Source organism: Anolis carolinensis, unplaced genomic scaffold (assembly GCF_035594765.1).
Source record: "Anolis carolinensis isolate JA03-04 unplaced genomic scaffold, rAnoCar3.1.pri scaffold_14, whole genome shotgun sequence".
NCBI lineage: Eukaryota > Metazoa > Chordata > Lepidosauria > Squamata > Dactyloidae > Anolis > Anolis carolinensis.
Window position 1 is genome coordinate 14,684,585 of NW_026943825.1, and position 24,753 is coordinate 14,709,337.

Here is a 24,753-nt window from a genome sequence, read left to right on the forward strand (position 1 = left end):
GAAGTCTTCAGAGGAAGAGTGTTACTAAGCAAGCACCACAAGAGGGAGATGCCAGCAAGTCCATAAAAACTCAAAGGTTTTCAGAAACACAAATTTGGTGTTTCCTGAAACACCAAATTTAAGAAATGCATACCTAAATGGTCCATGGTGAAGAATTTCCCCATAACTTCACTGATAAAAATCATTCAGATTATTCCAGCACAGATGCTAGAATTTATACAGAGTTGGTTGGTCTAAATTTGACCCTACTGATCAAGTGTTGGTGGATACTCTTCAATTTGTGCAATTCAAGAATATGGGAAGACGCTTTGGAGATATGAGAACTACCATGTGTAGACCCTTGTCTTTCTTAAATTATTAAATAAAGCAATACCAGACCTGCTGGGGTAGGTAAGGAGAAGTTCAATGCTTCGCTATAACAAAAAAAGGGCCTACTTATTTCTTGGATCCACTTGAGAAGTTCTGCATTATTAGATATATGACATACAGGCACAATATGGTCTGATCAATGTTGAGAGCAACCATACTAAATGAATGTGGATAGAATAGAATAGAATAGACATAGGCCATTCCATACATCGAGTACAGTGGTTCCCAACCTGTGGTCTATGGACCGCCAGTGCTTCCCAAGAACTAAAATATGGTCTGCGACCTCTCCAAGACCCCTTAATCCAAGAAGCATTGTTTTAATGACTTCCTGTAATACTTCCTGTTTAATTGTTATGGCTGTGCAACTGAATAAAGACTGGAACTTCCCTGCACGGCAAGTTCAAAGTCCTCAGTTCTTATGCAATGTAGCTGAAGAACTCATGGCAGGAGCGATCGTTTTGGTGGAGATTTGTATCATTCTAATTGCCCAAATGCCAGGAAATGCCAGATCACATCTAAGTATGAGAATGTGGCTTTGAGCATTCAGAAATGAAAAGAACCTCTAGGGCGTAACAGGGACATGCTATTACTCTGAGGTTTGTGGGCCACTCCAAGTCATAGAACAGGCAATTAATTACTATAATTTGAGGTTTACCCTATATGGAAAACCTCACCTGGGAGGAACAGCGTGAGAGGATGCCCTTCAAAGCAGACTTCATCATGATGCATCATCCAGTGCTGAATTCCAGAATCCGCATCCATTTTCGCTCAGCCCTGCTTTGGTTGGTCCCCAACTTGAGTGACCCATAAAATGAAATGTTGCATGGGTCATAGTATGATGGAATCCCAGTTATGTAGAGTTGGAAGAGACCACATGGACCATCTAGTCCAACACCCACCATGTCAAAATATACATTTCAGAGGAATGGCCATCTACCTTGGTGTAGAATGACTTCCAAAGGAGAGTCCACCATTTTTCATGGTAGGCTCATGAAGAATTCTTCGCATTAGAACATTTTTCTCGAGGTTATGATTAGGGTTGCGCATTCGGGGTAAGCCTTGACCTGTTTTATGTCTTGGCTTTTGGTGGGGGCCCCGATCCGGGGTTTTTTTTGGGGGGGGGGGGAGCCTCCCTGTAATGAAGTATGAATTTTGGGTTACAGATGTTATGTTTAATTATAGGTATATGTTTGGAATGGGTAAGTATTAGAGTTACCAGTGTGTGCGGGATGGTAGCCAGCTCAGCATTCTGAGGCAGGTTGCCATAGAAAGGTAGCTGCTTCTGTAGAAATGTAACTATTTCGAAGCTAGCAAGAAAGAGGCGGAGCTAGCTGGATGAAAAAGGAGGGAAAGTTTTGAAGAGAGTTCAGTCTGTGATCTGAGAATCACAGGGAATAGATTGGTTCCAGGTTTAGGGAAACCAGGGAAGTTCAAATCTCAGTCTGTGCTCTGATGAGGCACAGGGAAGATTGATTCTAGGTTGATGGGAGCAAGGAGACTCAATTGTTCATTTTGAGTCGGTTTTAAATAAGTTTGGTGACTTATTTAATGTAGTCTGTGTCCTGGAAAGGCACAGAGAATCTGTGATAGTATATCACAGGGGTGACTGTGGTTTGAAGTCACTGGATAGTCCAAGTTTCAGACTTTGGGAACCAATTCCAGCTGGACTCACAGAGATCCATTGAAGTAACAGTTAGAAAGGAGCAGAGGAATAGGGTTTAACTACTTTAAGTAAAAGAAGTGATACTTTAGAGAGTTTGATTCATCTCATTCTAGGATTGTAACTGTTAATAAGAATACCTCTAATTGAGAAACAACATTGTAACCACTAAGCTCTGTGCCTGAATAAACTTGTTATTGTTCTTCCAACATCTAAGCCTCTGTCGCATATATTCTAAACTAAGTTACTCTACCATCTAAAGTGAAGAAGAAGAAAGAAAAAAAAGTAAAAGGTCTCCCTGAGTCTTTGGTGGTCGCGCATTGCTGAAATAGGAGGCACCTCCTTGTCAATTGGGGCTGCCACATTACAAATTGGTGGCAGCAGGTGGATAAAAAGATTCCCCCTGCCTGAAGGAATCTTAGTCGTTCTTAGACCTTTACAAATTGGTGGCAGTTGTTGTAAATTCTTCAAAAATTGGTGGCAGTGGTGGGATAAAAAGATTCCCCCCTGCCTTAAGGAGCCTTAGACGTTCATAGCTCTTTCCAAATTGGTGGCAGTCGATATTAGTTCTTTACAAATTTGGGGCAGCGGGTGGGATAAAAAGATTTCCCCCTGCCTGAAAGAACCTTAGTCGTTCATAGTCCTTTACACTCCCGAAATTGGGAAGGCAGATATCTGTTTTCGTTCTGGGGTGCTGAAAGATTCGTTTTCTATCATTCCATTATGAGGGGTTTTCAGACTTGCCTTCTCATGTGCTTTCCAAGGAGAGTGCTTGTGTGCCGTGCAAGCCCAGAAAGCACATGCACCTGCCAATGCTTGCAGTCGAGTAGCTCCTCTAGAGTAAGAATTTCTTACTCTAGAGGAAACGCTCCTCTGCAGGCATTAGAACATGCTCATGCTTTCTCTCCTGGGCTCTTTCCATTCCAAGACATTTCAAGGAGACTTCCCACTTTCAAGTAAGGAAGAGCGTTGACCTCCTGGAAGAGGAGAGTAGTTTTCAGGGAATGTGGGTTTACTTTTTGTTTGCTGGGGAATTAATAAAAAAGATGAAACTGTGATGTTGAAAAGCAGGCTTGGAGCTGGGATTGGCTCCTGTTTGCTTTCATGGAAGCTGATTTTTGTACCGAGATGGAAGTTTCCATTACATGCTTCCGAAGAACTGAAAGAAACAAAAGAAACAGGATAAACTAATTCCGCGTACAACTCTAGTTATGATGGAATCTCTTTTTTTTTCATTTGAATCCATTGGTTTATGTTCTCAACTCTGGAATAATTGAAAGAATGTGCCATCTTTTACACGACATTTCTTCTGGAATCATGTCTTTTTCATCTTCTCTTCTCCAAACTAAACATACCCCGTTTCCTAAGCCATTCCTCATACACCTTGATTTTCAGACCAGGGCTTGTGTAGACAAGCCATAAATTAGTGATTTAGAACCATAGCCCTTATTTTCTGTGCAGAAAATGCTGTTGTTTGTGCAAAGAATACTTTGTGCAAAGACGGGAATTTTCCGTCCAAATTTCCAATTTTTCATAACGTAGGGTTTTTGTTTTTTTACATTTTCTGGGTAAGAATACACTTTTTTCTGCACAAAAATAATATTTATGCATGATGTTTTTTAAACAATATATTCTGAACTGCAGAAATTCTCATAAGGGTTTCCCAACATTCCGTAAACATGTATTCATCTATTTGCTTGGATATATTATTCACATATTCTTTCTTATATCACCCTAAAGGACAAGTAATCTGGCACCCATTTTCAAGTTTCCATGAAGGGTTCTTGCCTCTGAGTGTATGATTACCGATTCCAGATAATGGCAGGGACTTCGGAAAGATATCCAAGGAGTAAAGTTTCTTGAACATCTCCTTTTACAGCTATCAGAGCCGGCCCTAGGTATTTTTCAAGTGTAAGCGAACGGAATTTTGGCACCCCCCCCCCAAACCAATCACTGAAAATAAAAGCATTGGATAAGCGAAAATGTTGGATAATAAGGAGGGATTAAGGAAAAGCCTATTAAACATCAAATTACATTAAGATTTTACAAATTAAGCACCAAAACATCATGTTTTACAAGAAATCAACAGAAAAAGCAGTCTCGACTGCACCTCCATATGTTTTGTGCCCAAAGCGACCGCTTAATTCGCCTCATTGTTGGACCGGCTCTGACAGCTATGTGTTGTTTTCCATTAAATTGTCAAGTCACTTCTGGATCTAACCAGAATGTTGAATCTGGACTTGGATTCAAACCTAAAAACCCACAAATTTAAGAAGACCTCCACTAGATGGTCTATCCAACTCAGTAGCTTGGTCCAATGATGGCCATCTCCACCAATAGGATATGAACACAATGAGAGACCTATCACACATTGCAGCAACTATAGAGGCAGGGTCAATGGAATTGCTTTGTTGCCTACACAAGCATGATGAAACATCTGTTTGGGGAAAACACTGATGATAACACTTTAAGGAACAATCGGTGATCATTTGAAGATCAAAGAAAGGGTGGTGACCTTTGTTATCGCAATCTGGGGAGTTGACTAAGCCAACCAATCTACCGCATCATCATGACCCCTAAAAAAAGAGGCTTCAATAGCCTCAGGCTACCAGACAAATGGTATATAAAGGCAATCCTCCAAGGCTTTCTACAACAACTGATCTTTCAACCTGCTTCTTCAAGAATCAGGTGAGTGCATTTGGGTGTTGGGACAATGTGTGCATTTTCTTATGTTTCTTAGCATGCAATGATTATGATGGTCTCTATGTGAATCTGTTAGTTTTCACTCAGGAGTTTGCACATTTCTTGATTGAGAATTGCATGCAGACATCCTTTGCTTTGCACTATCTTGGCATCATATGAGCCAGGACCTCTAGATCTCTTGATTCGATATTTATTTGTTCCAATGGACCACAACGCTGCAAGATTGACAATGGGAAATCCATCCTTGGATGCACTGTAGAATGAATGCAGTTTGACATCACCATGGCCCAATGCTTTGGAATCCTAGGAGTTACAGTCTGGCAAGGTGTCAGCTCTATTTGGCAAAGAGGTTTGAAGACCTCATCAAACGATGACTTCCAGTATTCCATAGTATTGAATCAGGCCACTGAAACTGGTATCAAACTGCATTCATGCTACAATATCAATGCTAGTCTTACTAATATGATTTCTTGGAAACTGGCGTAGTACATGTTGCTTTCTATAGAAGTCTTCCACTGAAACTATCAAAAGCAAGCTGCTACTAGGAATGTAATTCACTCATTTTCTTCTTGTACAAAAAGATTTTATTGATCAGCCAATTGGCCCTATCAAAACACAACATACAGTTTACATCTAGTCTGGGTAAAATTACAAGGAGACACACATAACTTTAGCCATTTTCTTTCTACTGAGATAAGGTCTTCAAAAACATAACATATAATAATAATAATAATAATAATAATAATAATAATAATAATAATAATAATTTATTTATATACCGCCCTATCTCCCGGATGGGACTCAGGGCGGATTACAGTCATAAAAACAACACAAACATTACATAACAACATAATAACACATTATTAAACAAAATAAAATAATATAATTATAACAATAAATAACACTTACATGACCAGATCAAGGGGACGGAAACCATAAACTCAATATATTAAAATGTATAATTATAGGCTAGGGAAATCTTGTGCAATATATTCAGGCCCAGAAATCGGCAGTATTCCAGTGTAATTACTCAAAAACCTGCCGACACCACCAGGTCTTCAGTTCCTTACGGAAATTGGATAATAACAGGTTTTGTTTAGCCAATTCATACTTTTGTACAAAAAATTGCATGTGATTGTTTTGTACGGAGGGCAGCCTTTTCTGCACAGAAACCATTTTCTTTGCAGACAACGGTTTTTCTGCACAAGGAATGTTTTCTGTGCAGAAAAACTTTTTTTTAATGCATAGGACATTTTTCTTGTGCAGAAAACAGTTTAGGCAGAAACCTTTCAAATTCTTAGCCAAAATGGCCTCAGGCCTCATTAAACTACAAATCCCAGAATTCCACAGGAGGCTGCCATAGGACTTAAAGTGGAATAGTGGTGCTTTAACAGTGTAGTGTGATAACCTCTCAAATCTAGATATCTCTATAGATATCAACTACAGAGAGAGAAAGGAAGGAAGGAGGGAGAATTGAACAGATGAACCATGGTATGATATCATTACAAGAAGGAGGAAGCCTGGCTCAACAGCAGTACTTGTGAAAAAGATCTTGGAGTCCTCATGGACAACAAGTTAACATGAGCCAACAATGTGATGTGGTAGCTAAAAAACCAATGGGATTTTGACCTGCATACATAGCAATCTAGTGTCTAGATCCAGGGAAGTCATGCTACCCCTCTATTCTATTCTGGCTTGGTTAGACCACAGCTGGAATTACACTGTGCCCAATTCTGGGCACCGCAATTTAAGGGAGATGTTGACAAGCTGGAAAGTGTCCAGAGGACGACAACTAAAAGGATCAAGGGTCTGGAGAACAAGTCTTTTGAGGAGCGACTTAAAGAGCTGGGCATGTTTAGCCTGCAGAAGAGAAGGCTGAGAGGAGACATGATGGCAATGTATAAAGATGTGAGGGGAAGTCATAGGGAGGAGGGAGCAAGCTTTTTTTGGAGGCTTTGAAACAGAGGCTGGGTGGCCATCTGTCGGGGGAGGGAGCGTTGAATGTGATTTCCTTGCTTCTTGGCAGATTAGGGTTGGACTGGGTGGCCCACAAGATCTCTTCCAACTCTGTGAGTCTATGATTCTATGATTCTATCTCCTCAAGCATACCTTGCTTGAGTCTGCAAAAAAAAATGTGTTTTGCAGACTCCTCATGTCAAGTGGCAAACATAACATTTTCAAATTATCATGTTCAATCCTGGTACTCAACCTGTTGTTTCAGACTATCTTCCAAGCCCAGCAAGATGTCTCGCAGTGGTGGATATGGAGGAAACCAATGCTACGCCAGCTGCCCTGCCTCCACGGTGACCATCCAGCCACCTCCATTTGTCCTCAACATCCCCGGCCCTGCTCTCTACTGCCCCGACCAACCTTTCCGCATTGAGCAGTTCAACCCCTGCGCCGGACGTGGCGTGAGAGGTGGCAATGCCTTGTATGCCAGTGGTGGCTCCAACTTTTCTGAATTCTACACCCCAGCTTTGCCAAGCAACAACTTCAACTACAGCACTTACTAATACTAAACCCAGCAGAAATGGCCACAGAAGAAGACCATGGAAGAGCCAAAGAGATGACATGAACTGCTTGTTTTGGTTACTACAGATAGAGGAGAATTGTCCAGCCATTCCCTCTTTCCATCATTTATTTTTAGGACTTCTTCACCATCTCATTATTTATGGACTTTCCTTCCATTTCTAGCAAATTATTCAATTTGTGACTTTTCTCCACTCTGGGTGGACAAAAGACATAATTTAGAATATGGCGCACAATATTCCACATCCTATCAACCTTCTTGCTTTGGCTACATGTCATGTTGGTTTGCTTTAACATTAAAATATTGCTTGCATCCAAAATATTTGTTTTCTCATTTTTTTTACAAGTGTCTCCAATCTACCTTGTTTTCAGCTAAACTGGTAAAATAGGTTTGCTTGAAGGCATATCCTTCCTTCATCTTTTAATATTTCACATCCAGGACTTCAAAATAGGAAAGACAGGGACATTAGTGCGGGAAAACACACCCACATATAAATACACCCATCCATAAATTCAATAAGTAAATAAAGTTTGAGACATAACAGCCCCCTCAAAGAAATTAGGAAGAGGATCTTTCTACAGTAGAGTCTCACTTATCCAACATAAACGGGCTGGCAGAACGTTGGATAAGCGAATATGTTGGATAATCAGGAGGGATTAAGGGAAAGCCTATTAAACATCAAATTAGGTTATGATTTTACAAATTAAGCACCAAAACATCATGTTATACAACAAATTTGACAGAAAAAAGTAGTTCAATACGCAGTAATGCTATGTAGTAATTACTGTATTTACGAATTTAGCACCAAAATATAACAATGTATTGAAAACATTACTACAAAAATGTGATGGATAATCCAGAACATTGGATAAGTGAGTGTTGGATAAGTGAGACTCTACTGTACTTGGATTGAATGACTGTTTGTAAACATAATAATGATGTCACTATTGAGTGAGAAGCCGAGATGGGCAATACTGAGTCCTTTCTTCTGCCATTACTGTTTTGGGACTGAGGAGGTATAGCAAACATTCAAATATATTAAAACATTCAGGAGAAAATAGCAAGCATGCAAATCCTGCAGTTCTTCTAGTGCCTCTTTAACCTTAGCAAGCTCCCTCTTTCAACATTCCCCCCTCTTCCTGTGTCAGTCATAAAAGCCCCTTTGAACTCTTGCTTTTCTTAAACTCCTGCTGTGCTGTTAGACTTTTGTTTTGCCTATCAAAAAGCTAGCAGAGAGAGACACATAAGAGAGTTAAAGCTTCATTTCCCCATTCCCTCCTGTTCTCAATTCTACAACATAAGAAGACAAATGATCTCTAAGATTTGCTATCCATGCACCCATCTTTTCATTTTCAGTTAAGAAAATAGTGCCTCTATACCATCATTGCTGCCTCTTCAAAGCAGAACCCTTCCAGCTTTGACTCCTACTACTGTTGTTCAACATAATGTGAACCAAACATTGCACAAGAAGATTTTTTTAAATTATGTGAGATCAAGAGGAGGCGAAGCAAGCACGATACCACGATAACAAGCAATCTCTCTCCCTATCCAACACATGTATTGTTAAGCAGTTTGCTCTGTGTAAGATTTAATTACTACTTAATATCTCCCAGCCTTCAACCACCCAACCCCAGAAATCAAGCTTTCTTTTTGGGATCCAGACTTGGGAAGCTGGATTTGCAACTTCAATTCACACTTTTTAAAATATTTCAGTTTCATGAATTGCGACCACATCTAGGCCCTTGAGACAACAGAAAGTTAGGGTGCATCTACAATGTAGAATGAATGCAGCACGGCATCACTTTAACTGCTATTGTTCAATCAGATCAGTTTCACCTTTGCCTCGTCCAAGTCCACCTTTTGGGATTCCATAATATTGAGCCTTGAGAGTGAAAGCGGTGTCAAATTGCATTCATTCTCCAGTGTAGATACATGTTTAAACTCAGCAGAGCTCTTGATATTCATAGCAGGTCCAAACAAAGTGACATCATGACACACTGTTGACCCACCTTTCCCTGAGAAATGAAAATGTGATTCTAGGAATCCATAAGTTAATCTCCATAAGCCTTCTGAAGGTCCTCAAAGACCCTTGATGAAAATTTGGGGGTGATATGCCCAAATATATCCATTTGCTTCCTCTAAAACAATCCTTTCAACAACATAGGGAGGAAAGGGGAGAGCAATTAGTCAAAATGGCAACCAGAAGTATTTGTTTTGGCACTGGACGTAGTGAACTAGGGTTTGCTCTATTACTCGCACACACTTTCAGTTAGGAAAAAGTGGAGCAAAGTTACAGGACCACTATGCTTGATAACAGGTTATGGGAGAGAATACATTCTGGAAAAAAATGTGTCTCAAAATAAGTGCAAAAGACAATAAAATTTTCACATATCTAACAACAGCTGCCAGACTAGTATACGCAAAAATATGGAAACAAAAAACCATCCCAGATAAAAACGAATGGATAACAAATATAGTAGACATTATGAACATGGACCATTTAACCTACTTGTTATCAAAGGCCAAAAATAAACCAAGAACTGCTACCAACTGGAAACCAATTAAAGACTGGTTGAAAAAAAAGAAAAGATACCAATATTAATATAAGGAAAAACTGCATGGCTGCTGGACTTCTGGGTTGGCGGAGGCTGGGGCTGGCGGTGGAGACTCTCTCTGCTCCCCCAGTTCGGGCCTGCGACCTTTCGGTCAGGGAGTTTGGCAGCTTAGCGCTTTGACATGCTGCGCCATCAGGGGATATTATTTCCTAAAGGTTGTGAATATACAATATTATTCCTCTTCCTCTAATTAGGATTTTATTTTTATTTTCTTTTTGTTGTATCAACCTAGAGGCGTGGATGATGGGTTGTGTTGTCAAATTTTGAGGTTGGGGGGCCTGTAGTTTTGTTGTTTTGTCGGTCGCCGGGATTCCATCATTCTTTTATATATATAGATTTTATATGTAATATTACGAATAATATTACAATATATTGATATAGTACAATATAGTAATTTATTGCCAGTATTGTACTATGCTAATAATATAATATTGTATGTAAATTTAATTTGTAAGCCACTCTGAGTCCCCTTCGGGGTGAGAAGGGCGGGATATAAATGTAGTAAATAAAATAAATAAATAAATAAATAAGACAAGACCTAAACCAAAAGAATGGAAGACAACAAAAAGGAGAAGAGTGGAAGTCGAGAACCCCCTTCCCCCACATCCCTTTCCTCCTTCTCCCTTTTTTTTCTCTTTCCCCATCCTATCCCAATTCACTTTTTTTAACCTTCTGTTAAATAAATCTTTCAATAAAAATCATAAAAAATAAGTGCAAAAGACAATGTGGTACAACGTGGGAGACTGAATTCCAAGGAGTTCCTAGCCTTTGAAAAATGCCACACATCTGATGGAGAGATGCATCACATGGAGGGAATAGGAAATATTTGTCATGGTGGAAGAAATATATAGCTTGATTATTCTACATCCAGGTGCCAACCATCCAGCCACAATGGAGTCAACTAAATGGATGCAATTGGATGCATCTATAATTGAATAAACAACTCTCATAAAGCACAGCCCACAATCTGTCGTATTGCAAGTTGTGCTGTCCCCACTTGTCTTGCTTTGCATGTCGCAGATGTCGTAGATGAAGGCAAGTTCTTGCATCTTTGTTGGATGATACACCAGTTCACAGCTCCACCAAAGGTCTACCCAACACACCAAGTGGAATTTTCCTCTTCTGACGCATATTGTGCCATATTCCATATGCATTTTAATTCTTCAGGACACCTTTGGAGGTGCAGCACTGAGTTGAGCTTTCCTAATAGAGCTTTGCCAAAAGGAAGGACATCTCGACATGTCTGGGCACCTAAACTGGAGAACTGTGACTCCTCAGATCTGATTTCAGGTTGAATCTTGTTCCGAGCCTTCAGATGCAACCGAATCCACCATTGAGCTGGAAGGCAAAAGCCTAGAAAGAGAGTAGCTTGAGTGTGTTGACGAAGGCTTTCATGGACGGGATCACAAGGTTGTTGTATGTTTTCCGGGCTGTATGGCCACGTCATGTTCCTGACGTTTTGCCCACATCTATGGCAGGCTTCCTCACAACCTCTGAGGATGCCTGCCATAGATGTGGGTGAAACGTCAGGAGAGAATACTTCTGGAACATGGAGATATATTCCTCACAACCTCTGAGGATGCCTGCCATAGATGTGGGCGAAACGTCAGGAGAGAATACTTCTGGAACATGGAGATATATTCCTCACAACCTCTGAGGATGCCTGCCATAGATGTGGGCGAAACGTCAGGAGAGAATACTTCTGGAACATGGCCATACAGCCCGGAAAACATACAACAACCTTGTGATCCCGGCCATGAAAGCCTTCGACAACACACTCAAGCTTGATCCAGCGTAGCTTGATCCTACAGGATGGGAAAGGTTTTGAAGTCAAAGAAAAAGAGAATGGACAAGTTCTCTCATTTACATATGCACTTACTATTTTTCAATTATCACAGCTGAAATGCTCCCTACGATCCTACGTTTCTGATAAGCAACCTCGAAGGACTGACACACAATGCATGTGTATGAAAGCTCCTATTCAGGTTTTCTGAACAAATATTAGTGGCTCTTAATCTCCATGGAAGCTATGGTGGTGGGTCAAGTATTAGATCCAATATGGCTGACACTTGACCTCTATGCCAACCATAGTGGTGGAACCAGTATGGGATTTAGCCTAGATTTTAAATAATCTGCTCAAGAGGAAGAACCAAGGTGTGGCACCTTGGATAGGCCTTTGGAATTTGGAAAAGACACAGAGTCAATTATCTGGTCCTTTGGCATGAAAATCTTCAGGTATTGTTGGCAGCAAAATAAGTTCATGAACCACCACGACAGTGTGAGAAGGCATTTTCATTTGGGATTCATGGGAAATGAGCTTTGGACTTCTGTTTTTGGAAAATGGCAACCACTTTAACTCCCATGGCTTAATGTTATGGAATTTTGTAGTTTGGTGAGACACCCATGTTCTTTGGCCAAGATGGCTGAAGATCTTGTAAAGCTGCCCCTTCCAGGATTCCATTGCGTTGAACGATGTCAGTTAAAGTAGTGTCAAACTACATTAAATCTACAGTATATGTACATCCTTCAATATTCATTCAGTAATGTGGCACTTATAACTACGAGTCAAGGGGATGAAACCCAATTATATGTATTCACTTTTGTATAGATAATTTAGTTTGTGGGTTTTGTTAGTTTTGTGCTTTACATAGACGTCATGTTTGTATGTAATCCGTTCATTTGTGTGTGTGTGTGGTTGTTGCAAACCAAGGTCACCACAACATCTGTTATAGAACTCCAGTATGCCGATGATAACATAGTCTGTGCACATTCAGAAAAAGACCTACAAGCCACTCTAAACACCTTTGCAGAAACATACGAGAAGCTCAGCCTCTCATTGAACATCAAGAAAACCAAACTGCTCTTCCAGCAGGCACCAGGCAATCCCTCTGCAGTGCCAGAAATACAGCTTCATGGTGTAATGTTAGAAAATGTTGACCATTTTTGCTACGTTGGCAGCCACCTCTCCTCAAAAGTTAACATTGACACTGAAATACAACACCATCTGAGCTCTGCGAGTGCAGCATTTTTCCGAATGAAACAGAGAGTGTTTGAGGATTGGGACATCCATAGGGATACCAAGTTGCTTGTTTATAAAGCTACTAGCTTGGGGACCCTACAGTGCCCAGGTAATTTGAGAAAATTGTGTGCCAAGTTTGGTTCAAATCCGAAGTTGGCTGGGTTCAGTGCTGTCTGTATAAGGGTGAACTACAACTCCCAGAGCCTAAGGTCAAGCTCCCCGAAACCCTGCCTGTATGCACAGTTGGGCATGATGGGGCAGTGTGCCAAGTTTGGTCCAGATCCAAAGTCAGCTGGGTTCAGGGCTGTCTGTATAAGGGTGAACTACAACTCCCAGAGCAAGAAGTGAGTGAAGCTACTTGGTCCATCCTCCCCCAATCTGCACCAGGACGGAAAGGGGTTCATGGGGGTTCTGTGTGCCAACTTAGGTCAAGTTCCGTCACTGGTGGGCGTCGCAGTGGCCTGTGGGAGTCGTAGTGATTGAAAGCACTATAAATCCCATCACCCATGGCCCATTGTCCCACCAATGGCACCAGGGCATAAAGTGCATCATGGGGGTTAAGTGTGCCAATTTTGGTCCATGTCAGTGATTCCTGGCGGTCACAGTGGCCTGTGATAGTGGCGGCCAATCAGAAAGCTGCCACATACACAGATACATACATCGCCCGCCCGCCTGCCGCATACAAACATTGACTTTTATTATATATATATATTGTCCTCCCAACCCTGTTATATGCCTGCGAAACATGGATGGTCTACAGACATCACCCTCAACTCCTGGAATGATTCCACCAGCGTTACCTCACCTTCCACCTGGAAACCGATGTCCTCACTGCGGAAGAACTTGTGGGTCAAGAATAGGTCTCCACAGCCACCTACGCATCTACCACCAAGACACTACACTTGGAGGGCCATCATCCTTGGGCTAAGAGGGATAGCCTAAAGAAGGTGTGTGTGTATATATATTTGTGTGCCAATATGTGTGTGCTAATAAAATAATTAAAAGAAGACGTATTTGGCCTGCCTTCCGGTCTGGTTCCACAGCATGCCTGATGTCAACCATCTTCATAGTCAGAACATGTTGGTTTCCATTCTGACATTGTGAAGCATGGTTGAAAGTGAGGTGTCCTTCTGAAAGCCACCCAACAAGTACATGGCACCACCAGCGTCCAGACCCGACATCGTTCCACACCTTGATGAGTAAGTACAATGCACTTAGAGGACATTAGGATTGCAATTCGTAAGTAAGTATGGGGAGTTCATTGCTTAAACCTCAGGTAATAACAGTTATTAGAAATGTTGTTGACATAGCAAATCTATACAATGTATAATTGGAATGTGTCTTTGGAGGACAGATGATAATCAGCTGGAAAAGTATAGCCAAGGCGGTGTAATTATTTATGATCAAATTCCACTTGTTATCCATTCAACTGAGCCAGAAAATTGGCACGAGCAGAACTTCCATTTAGAAAATTATTACTAGGAGTATTAGCATTAATGATGGGTGGATCTGACAATTTTGGCTCGGCTCCATTTCTTATTTCTCCATTTCAGTTCAGTATGGAATTTTTTTGTTTTTAGAAGACTGTATGAAAATAAGACCTCCCAGTGTAGAATATAGCATCTTGGTGGACTCGCCATTGTTAGTGGTTTCAAAACAATAGTTAGATATACTATATCTCCAAATTGCTTCAGGGATGGATTCTGAAAGAGCTGGGACATTTCTACAGAGTTCGATTGGATGCCCCTTGGGTTCAATTGAATGCCATATTTGTGCATGCCTCCTAGGGATAAAAATAATATTCTAAAATATTTTTAAGGTTGTTGAAAAGCATGCTTATCCAGTGTCAAAAAAAAATCCAACAAAGGAAATCCTAGACTGAAAAGAAAACTTTGTCTATGAAAAAATTGCAAGTGATATTTTTGCGCAGAAACCAGCATTCTATGCAGAAATTTTTGCTTGTTTCTCTAGAGTGGCTCATTTTCAGAACATATTTTACATTTCCCTTATGACTTCAGTGGGACTACTGTCTGATGCCTCATCTCCATAGGGCAATGGTTCCCAACCTGTGGTCTGCGAACCACTAGTGGTCCCCAAGAACTAAAATATAATCTATTACTATACCGTTGCAACAAGAGCAACTGGTCTCGTGTTGTCCTCTTATAGTGCTGAGGATTTCAAGAGGGAATGTCAAGAGGGGAAAAGTTGACTACCTACGAAAGGTGCAACAACAAGCCTCCTGACTACTGCTTCTCCTCCTACTTCCTCCCCCAGAGTGGAGACATTGCGTGTGGTGCCTGAAAGCGGGGGGTGCTTTGGTTCGAATCCCACCCAGGGAGAGCGTGGATGAGCTCCCTCTCTCAGCTCCAGCTCCATGCGGGGACATGAGAGAAGCCTCTCACAAGGATGGTAAAAGCATCAAAAACATTCGGGCGTCCCCTAGGCAACGGCCAATTCTCTCACTCCAGAAGCAACTCCGGTTGCTCCTGACACGAAAAAAAGTAGGTTTCATTATTATTCATGGTTCCATTTATCCACACCTGACAAAATACATCCTTATCTAAGCATCTCTTTAGAACAGTGGTTCCCAACCAGTGGTCTGTGGACCACCAGTGGTCCCCAAGAACTAAAATATGGTCCTCAGACTCAACATTACTACACTGTTGCAACAAGAGTGACTGGTCTCGCGAAACCCTCTTATGGCGCTGAGGCAATGGGGATTTCGGGAGAGGAGAGGCTGATTACCCACGAAAGGGGCAACAACAAGCCTCCTGACTGCTGCTTCTCCTCCACTTCCCTCCTCCTGAGTGGAGCCGTTCCATGTGGCGCCTGGAAGCGGGGGGCGCCTTGATGTCTTCATGTTTAGGTCTTTTCCTGGGGTTATTTGGGGTGCTGATTCAGAAAATTGCATTGGATAAACCACATCAGCTCTAGATAGTTAAATATGGCTTTCTGTGGGCAAGCAGATGGTGACTACTGCATGGCATATGTTCTGTATCAGAAACTAGAGCTGATGTATACTTTCCAATGCAATTTTCTGCATCAGCACCCCAAATAACCAAACCAAATCTAAAGTTGACCTAAAGCCGATTCGTAACCCTTTTGGTACTAGTATTGGAGAGTAGTCCCTGGTCAAAATGGTCCTTGTTCAAATGGTCCCTGGTCAAAGTGGTCTCTGGACAAAGAGGTCCCTAGTCAAAGTGGTCATTGGTCAAGTGGTCTCTGGTCAAAAATAGGTTGGGAACCACTACCATAAGGGGATACCTTCTCAGACTTCATGTGGATATGTGAAAGCATGGATAACAAAAAGGAACCCTGTTGATGGGAGTGCTGGCTTCCAATGTGCCAGGACCAGCAATGAATGTTTGCCTATTTAGTACAATTCTTCTTTTCTTATCCTAGAAACGTGTCAGGGAATGACAGCCATTGGCTAATCCCATAGTATCAGTCTATGGACCACCATTTGGAGTAGCACATGACTGGAGATTCCAAAACAATCAAAATGGTGGTCTGTGGACAAGTAATCATCTCCTGAAGATCCTTGATGAGTTTCCAAGGAAGGAAGAAATGATTCAAGTCAGCGAGGACAACAAGCCTAATCCCCCCAAGTGAGCCTCTTGGGCCATCAATAACTTCTTCAGGGGGGGTCGTACAATCCACGTTTCCAGCATCTCCCGATAGAACCATAGAAGGACACATTAATGGACCTACTAGAGATGTTTTAACATAAAACCGCATTTTCAGGGCGTAACATCCTGAACCACGGAGGTTGATGAACCCAACAAAAACTCATAAAAACAATTGCAGAGATTATTTTTATTCACCACATTTTAGTAACCCGCCCTCAAGGATGTAATTATTTTTACAGTATGAAGTAACAGGGAGGGCTCCTCTTACATATACTTTTTTCCTGGTTGTCCGACTATTTTGCATACAAAATGTTGTCACCTCGTACAAGTAATTTCGGAAATGGTATAAAAACCTTCAACTCGAGGGATCTCCAAATCACTTCTGATCTCTTCTGATCCTCAGAGAAACCAGGTAAGCTATGTGCTAGAATACTTGTATGTTGATGCTTTTGGGCAATATGGTGCCCAAGATTGTGATCCTAAATGACCCACTAGAGGACGGGTCTCACTAACTTCAGAGTGTCTTAAGTTATGAGTGATTTTGTCTAGGTATGAGTATCTATTAGGCAGGTCTGATCGATGAAAAAAATGTTTCAATTAAAAATTAACGAAACATTAAGAGACAATTAGAGAATGGGCCTACAATGGTTCAAATTACATTGCTGGTTGCGCTGTGAGACAATGTCTCGGAATGCGTATCAAAAAGCGAGAACAATCCGAAATAAACCCGATATACGATTCAAAATGATTTTTTGGACATGTCTAGTATCTATTGTGATTTTTAAAATAATAGAATATTCCTCAATTTTTGTTGTTAGGCAATCTCTCATTGACCAATTATGATGGCCTTCCAAATGTAGTGTCATGGCGGTGGATACGTAGGTGACTGTAGAGTCCTATTCTTGACCAGCATGCTCTTCCACAGTGAGGACATCTGTTTCCAGATGGAAGGCGGTCCCGGTCAGAGTTGACTTGATGCTCTTTCCTCTTGACACATTTCTCCCTTTCTCCAACTCTCATCCTTCAGAAATTTGAGCTTCAACTGCTGGAAGGCCCATGCAGTTTTGCCAATGTTCAGTAATACAGGGAGTTGAAGTCCCAAACACTTTGAAGGAGCAGAGTTTGAAACAATAACATCTGCAACAAGTGGCCCTATGAAATATTTAAAGCTTCTTTGTATGTTCTAAGGCTTTCGTCTTCCACTGTTGATGGCTGATTCCCAAGTCAGTGAAATAATGTCCTCCACCGTTGAAAAATGATTTCCAATTGAGTTAATCTATATCTGAATTGAGACATTAAAAGAGTAACATGCCAGACTTATTTGAAGGTTTCACATACATCTCATAGCCTCATCAACATTCAGAGGAAAACCCAAAACATCACTTTCCTGATATGGGAAACCATCAGTTGAACCTAAGTCAGAGTCAGCTGTTGTTGCTGCCATCTTTCTTTTGATGGACTGATCTCATGTTTATAGCTCAGATGCTATACAAGTCTACCACAGGTGGGACTAAGAATTGGAGTTCATCCTTACTGGTCTACCTTCATCATTCTTGCCAATAGTAATGTTCTGTTGGTTTTAAGCGTCTCTCTGTCCAAATATTGAAGTGTTATTATCGTGATGTGAACTTCCTTTGGTTTGTGTGATTCTGTATGATGGAGATGAGAGCTGTGAGAACTGTGATAGCTGTTTGGCAGTGGAACTTTCTGTTGTCCTTCTTTGGAGGCTTTGAAACAGAGGCTGGATGACCATCTGTCAGGAGTGCTTTGAATGCGATTTCCTGCTTCATGGCAGAATGGAGTTGGACTGGATGGTCCACGAGGCCTCTTCCAACTCTATGATTCTATGATTCTAGGTCAATGATGGGCAACCTTTTGCACTTGGTGTGTCAAAATCCACCAAAAAACCTAGTATGACTTGGGTGGTGTGTCACTTTGAGAAAAAAACCATAATTTCCCAATATATATAGTTTAAATAACAAAAATATATAATTGTAATATATAACTGTATTTAACAAATCAAAAACTATTTCCATCTACAACAATCTATGGTACCTCTTGCAGTTTCCACGCTGATTTCTCTCTATTGTAATTTCAATGTAGTCATGAATAATGAATAATATAATAATAATATAATAGTAATAATATAATATATATATATTTGTAGTATTATATTATTACTAATATTATAATTATATTATTCACTAGCTGTGCCTGGCCACGCGTTGCTGTGGCTAAGTATGGTGGTATGGGAAATAAAGTATTGAGGAATTGGTGGTAGTTAAGGTAAAGGGTAAAGGTGTGGAGTCCAGATAATCCAGTTAAAGCAGATAATATAAGATTACATGGGTTATATAGCTGTGTGGAAGGGCCTTGAGTCTACACTGCCATCTAATCCGGTTAAAATCTGATAATCTGTATTTTATAGGCAGTGTGGAAGAGGCCTAAGTGAGGCCTAACTCTGCCTGTCCCCTGGGTGAGTGGGTTGCTAGGAGACCAAGTGGGAGGAGCTTAGCCTTCTAACTGGCAGCAATTGGATAAAAACAATTATTCCTCTCCCTCTAATTAGGACTTTATTTTTCTTTTCTTTTTGTTGTATCAACCTAGAGGCATGGATGATGGGTTGTATTGTCAATTTTCGAGGTTGTGGGGTGTTTAGTTTTGTTGTTTTGGCGGTCGCCAGGATTCCATTACTCTTTTATATATATAGATTATTCATTCATATATGTGCATAATTCCCATGGAATAAACAACAAAACCACTGGACCAAATCACACCAAATTTGGCCACAAAAGACATTAGTCATCCAATCAATCTGCATGTGGCAGCGTGGCAGCAAAAATGGCTAGGCGTGTCAGTGCTGACACGTGTGTCATAGGTTGGCCATTACTGTTCTAGGTATTATGGGTTGCTGATGCCACCTCATACATGCAGTTTTGTTTCTTTTCTGTAGTAGCTGTCACTACCGTGGTCCTTTGACTGAATTCAATTCAATGTTTACTCATCTCTTCCCCATATTACTTTGTTCCAGATCTTTCTGCACACCATCAGTATGAAACACTGCAGACCCCAGTGCTATGCCAGTTGCCCAGCCACAACGGTGACTATACAACCACCCCCATTCTGCCTTGCCATCCCAGGACCATCTCTCTATTGTCCTGATCAGCCCCTTTGCATTGAACAATGCAACCCCTGTGCTCGCCCAGGTCAAGGTCAACATAGCTTCATTGAAGGCAACTTTGCCGAGTTTCCAGCCATCAACACCCCACGCGGTTCGAGTCTGGCCAACTGTTATTATCCCAGGTCATCCTTTCAAAGCCATTGCTACAATTACAACAGACGTTATTAACCCAGGATGGAATGCCATGAAAACCAAATCATGGAGACCACCAACAGAAGGTCAGCTTGGCTATGCTTTCATATTAGCTTCCAGAAATGTTGGGTACCCATTGTCCCCAGATTGAATGAAATAGAGGGGTGAGAGCTCAGCGTTTCTGTAAACTCAGTCTACTTCAGATCTCTCCTTTCTAATTCTAAGCTACATCCAATTGAAAATGAAGATGGAACTTTCCTATCCTTGAGTGTCAACTCAAACATCCCATGTGTGTGAGAGTGTTTTCCAACTGAGATGGTCAAGATGTTTGACTGAAACGACAGCACAGGAAGATGGAGTAATGTGTAGGTCTGCTGGAAGCAGCACTATCGTTGGTTCCTTCAAGATGTCCATCACCTGCCAGTCAGAGGAATGCCAATTTGTGAGGTCATTTGCACACTAAGGTATGATGAAAGAGAAGATATTATGGGTTGTTGTATGTTTTCCAGGCTGTATGGCCATGTTCCAGAAGTATTCTCTCCTGAAGTTTCACCCACATCTATGGCAGGTATCCTCAGAGGTTGTGAGGTTATCTCACAACCTCTGAGGATGCCTGCCACAGATGTGGGCGAAACGGCAGGAGAGAATACTTCTGGAACATAGCCATACAGCCTAGAAAGTACACAACAACCCTGTGATTCCAACCATGAAAGCCTTCGACAACACAGAAGATACTATATTAGATAACACCTTGGATGTATAGAAATATCAACAGTCCTCTGCATTGAGTATCTAATCGCATCTGTCCCTCTGAAATTCAAACAAAGTTTTGATGAGCCACAACAGCAAAACTACAGACCAAAGAGGTGGAGAAAATGACAACTTTTTAGCCTCCTCATGTGAAAACCTGTCTCTGGATCATGAAATGTGTGATGAAACTTCTACACCAGTCCTTTGAAATAAAAGACATTGTGTGTTGAGTGACATGTGGCAATGGGTTCTAACTTGGGGATTTATCCTACCATTGTATGGTTTTTCACAGGAAAGTGAGTCAAGAGGGAAATATTAATGTGTGTAATTCTATGATCTCCTGGACTTGGAACCTTATGCTCAAGATGGTGACCTTTGTCTTTTCCTTGCTTATTAAAGTTTCTGCAATATTGCAACATCTGATAGGTGTCTATGTATTCTTTACCGGTAGAGATTTTTTTTTGCCTCATTAAAATATGCCATCTAATACAAGAAAGGATCTGTTAAGGCCATGGGAGATGTGGCTCTGTTACAATAATAATAATAATAATAATAATAATAATAATAATAATAATAATAATAATAAATAATAAAAACTTTATTTATACCCCGCCACCATCTCCCCGCGGGGACTCAGGGCGGCTTACATGGGGCAGAGGCCCAAACAACATAGGACAAAATATAGGCAACATAATACAAATTGCACCATAAAAAGATAAAACAGTAATACAATATATCAATTAAAACAAAAATACAGGATAAAAAATGCATTTAAAACACATAAATGGTAAAATCGTAATAAATACAGGATGGATTATTAAAAAACCCTCTGAGGCTTATTAATTAATGACTGTATCTCCAAAGGCCTGCTGAAACATCCAAGTCTTCAGTTGTTTCCTGAAGGAAGGTAGAGGGAAGCTAGTAGAGATGTGCAAAATAAATAAAAATAAAATAAAAATCGGAAAGCGTCGTAAATCGGATTAGTTTCATATTATTCGTACATACGCATGATATCCAAATTTGAAAATTCCCCAAAAATCCACGGATAAGTGAAACGTTCTGAAATTTATTGAGCTTACAGTGGTAAATGTGTTCTACCATTGTAGCAAGTTTCACTCCAATAGCTTTTAAAATGAGGGAGAAAGGAGCCCCTGAAATTCCCACAATTATAGTAATGTGCAATTACTTTAATTAAATAGTAACGGAATTTTATTACTCTCGTTATAGTAATGAATTTTTCAATAAGTATACTTTCGAGACATTTTAGAAGTGAAGTGCCAGCAGTTTGGTAATATTTTTGAACCATTTTTAATGGATCACACATTCCTAGTAGCTAGAACTTTGTCCTTTCAGTCTGCCTGGGGCTGACTTTTTTCTGGACCCTATAAAGTGAACGAGTTCTCCTACAAGCCAAAGTATAGCTGCTTCTAGGTTTTGGCCCATAGAAAGTCATAATCTAAGCAATTTAGGGAAATTAAAATGTGGTAAACACACTCAGCTTATCATAATTAAGGATAAATGCCTCATCAACTGCATAATTGTTCCCCACATGCAACGATGATATTACATGTCAGGGCTCTCTCGTGTGGTGTCAGCTGGTATTGCAAAACATGTCTTGAATATTCTCTAGATTTCAGTGTGAATTTTCAAGAAGATATCCGAAATATTTAACTCATATCCAAATATTTGTATATAGGAGAGCACCTTTAAAGTCCAGACCCAAAGCCAGACATGGGAAACATCAGTCATTCATCAACATCTTGTGTTCCTTGTTGACACTATTAGTATGAATGTTCTTTGTAAAGTGTGTCCTCTTATAGTGATCACTCTACTGTCATCTGGGTGACTGTAATGATCTCCAATCTTTGACATCTCCGGACACAGAGCAAGTGCTGACAAAGAACAGATGCCAGCCATAAAATGGGCCAGCTGTAAAACCTCAATTACCCTCTGGTATGTGAGAGCCCCTATATAAATGGGCTACAGAGAAGATTCTGGTATTCTGTATAATAACACCTGTTGGAATCTACCAGCGTGTGTCTTGTGCTTTCTCTGGTGGAAGACTGACCCACGGCACAACTGGAAGAAGAGAACCTAACAATCCATAAAACCTCAATTGCCCTCTGGTATGCAAGAGTCCCTATATAAATGGGCTACAGAGAAGATTCTGGTATTCTGTACAATAAAACCTGTTGGAATCTACCAGCGTGTGTCTTGTGCTTTCTTCTGTGGAAGACTTACCCACAGCACAACTGGAAGAAGAGAACCTTACAGTGACCTTCTTGGCCTAACCAACTAGGGATTGGTTTCCAGGATGTGTGTGTTCCTTCACATTTGGAAGGACTTGAAAATCATAATCCTTGTCGATAAATATGGAAAACATCAGCTCATGCGTTTGAGTTCAAATCTCCATATATTTGGTTGTGTTAATGTTGAATTAGGGTAGCCAACGCTTCCGTTCCTTGGTTTCCACACACTTTTTAAAGGCCAGGACAACATAGTTCTTCCTGTGCTGGAAATATCTGGACATTAGGCATGTCCGATCGATGGAAAAAGTGTTTTAATTCTCGTTTCTAAAGTAGGGGGCACTGGTGCTTCGATAAAGAAAGTATTTCCGATTTTTTCACCCAAAAATTTCGGATATTTCCGAAAATTTGTAATGATTCTAAATGTTTCTAAAATGGCGGATGCGCATGCGCAATTGCCAAAAAAAAAAAACCAGGAACCGGGGGGGGGGACTTTTACAGGGCTCTCCCACCCTCATTTCTTGAGCTATCCTCATCAAATTTGCAAATAAGCTCCCATTCAAGGTAGGTTGCAGAAACAAAATAATTTTAAAAATATTTTTAAAAATATATTTTAAAAAAAATTGGGGGGGGGGGGAATTAACGAAACATTAAGAGACAATTAGAGAATGGGCCAACAATGGTTCGAATTACATTGCTGGTTGCGCTGTGAGACAATGTCTCGGAATGCATATCAAAAAGCGAGAACAATCCGAAATAATTCCGATATATGATTCAAAACGATTGTTTGGACATGTCTACTGGACATCCTTGACCTGGTGGATGAAGCTTTCGCTTCAATCTCTTTGAAGATATTACCAAAATTGACAAAGCACTGTTGAGGATCTAGCTCATGATCTATATGTCATAACTATACGAATCAATAAATACACTACAGATATGGGATCGAACCTTATTAAGTGATTACAAAGATGCACAGATTTTATTTACAGCATTTATATTCCACCCTTCTCACCACGTAGGTGACTCAGGGGCAGATCACAGAACACAGGTATGGCAAACATTCAATGCTGTTATACACAGACAGGACAGAACAGGAAGAGGTATATAAGCATTTCTCATCTTCGGTGTCCTGGAGGTTGTGCTCGATTCTGGTCACAAGGGTGTGCTGTCACTCCATCCTCCACGTCAAAGAGCCCTGTTCACAGACTTCCTCCTTTTATTGATGGCTTGCATTTTTCTGGTATTTCCTTTTGGTGCCATTGAAATACCTCCCTGCTTATGCGGTACCTATTTATCAACTCACAGTTGCTTTCAATCTGCTAGGTTATATGGATAAAGTTGGGCTGTTATATGGATAAAGTTGGAGGATATTGGACGAACGGATTTTAAGCATATGTTTTATGTTTTATATTTTATACTGTATTTAATTGGTTGTAATATATTTTTATATGTTGTTGTTTTTAATGATGTATCGGCATTGAATTGTTGCCAATTGTACGCCGCCCTGAGTCCCTTCAGGTGAGAAATATTGGAAATAAATAAAAATAAATAAATAAATAAATAAATAGGTGAGCAGTAAGCTGGACTGAAGGTCAGGTGCTCACCCTGACCCGGGCTTCGAACTGCCAACCTTTCAAATGGTAAGATTTATTGCAGGTGGTGGTTAACCTGCTATGATAAAGCTTGGCACTTCGGATGCACATTGGATACTTCTTGTGTTTATTGGATACTTGTGATGTGCACCACTCACTTATGACACACACTGGAAATTTCTGGTATCCATCAGATACTTCAGATACACACTGGATACTACTGACATTGATATGAGAGCCCAATGCCATCGTGTTGTTGTATGTTTTCCGGGCTGTATGGCCATGTTCCAGAAGTATTCTCTCCTGACGTTTCGCCCACATCTA

General features: G+C 40.6%; 1 protein-coding gene across 1 annotated transcript; it reads left to right on the forward strand.

Annotated features, from left to right (window-relative positions):
* The first annotated feature begins 4,583 nt into the window (after positions 1 to 4,583).
* li-ac-35 (keratin-associated beta-protein 35) lies at positions 4,584 to 7,581 on the forward strand. Its single transcript, XM_003226351.2, has 2 exons — positions 4,584 to 4,717; positions 6,954 to 7,581. The coding sequence occupies exons 1-2, from the start codon at positions 4,599 to 4,601 to the stop codon at positions 7,243 to 7,245; spliced, it is 411 nt and encodes a 136-aa protein (XP_003226399.2). The 5' UTR covers positions 4,584 to 4,598; the 3' UTR covers positions 7,246 to 7,581.
* Positions 7,582 to 24,753: the final 17,172 nt, after the last annotated feature.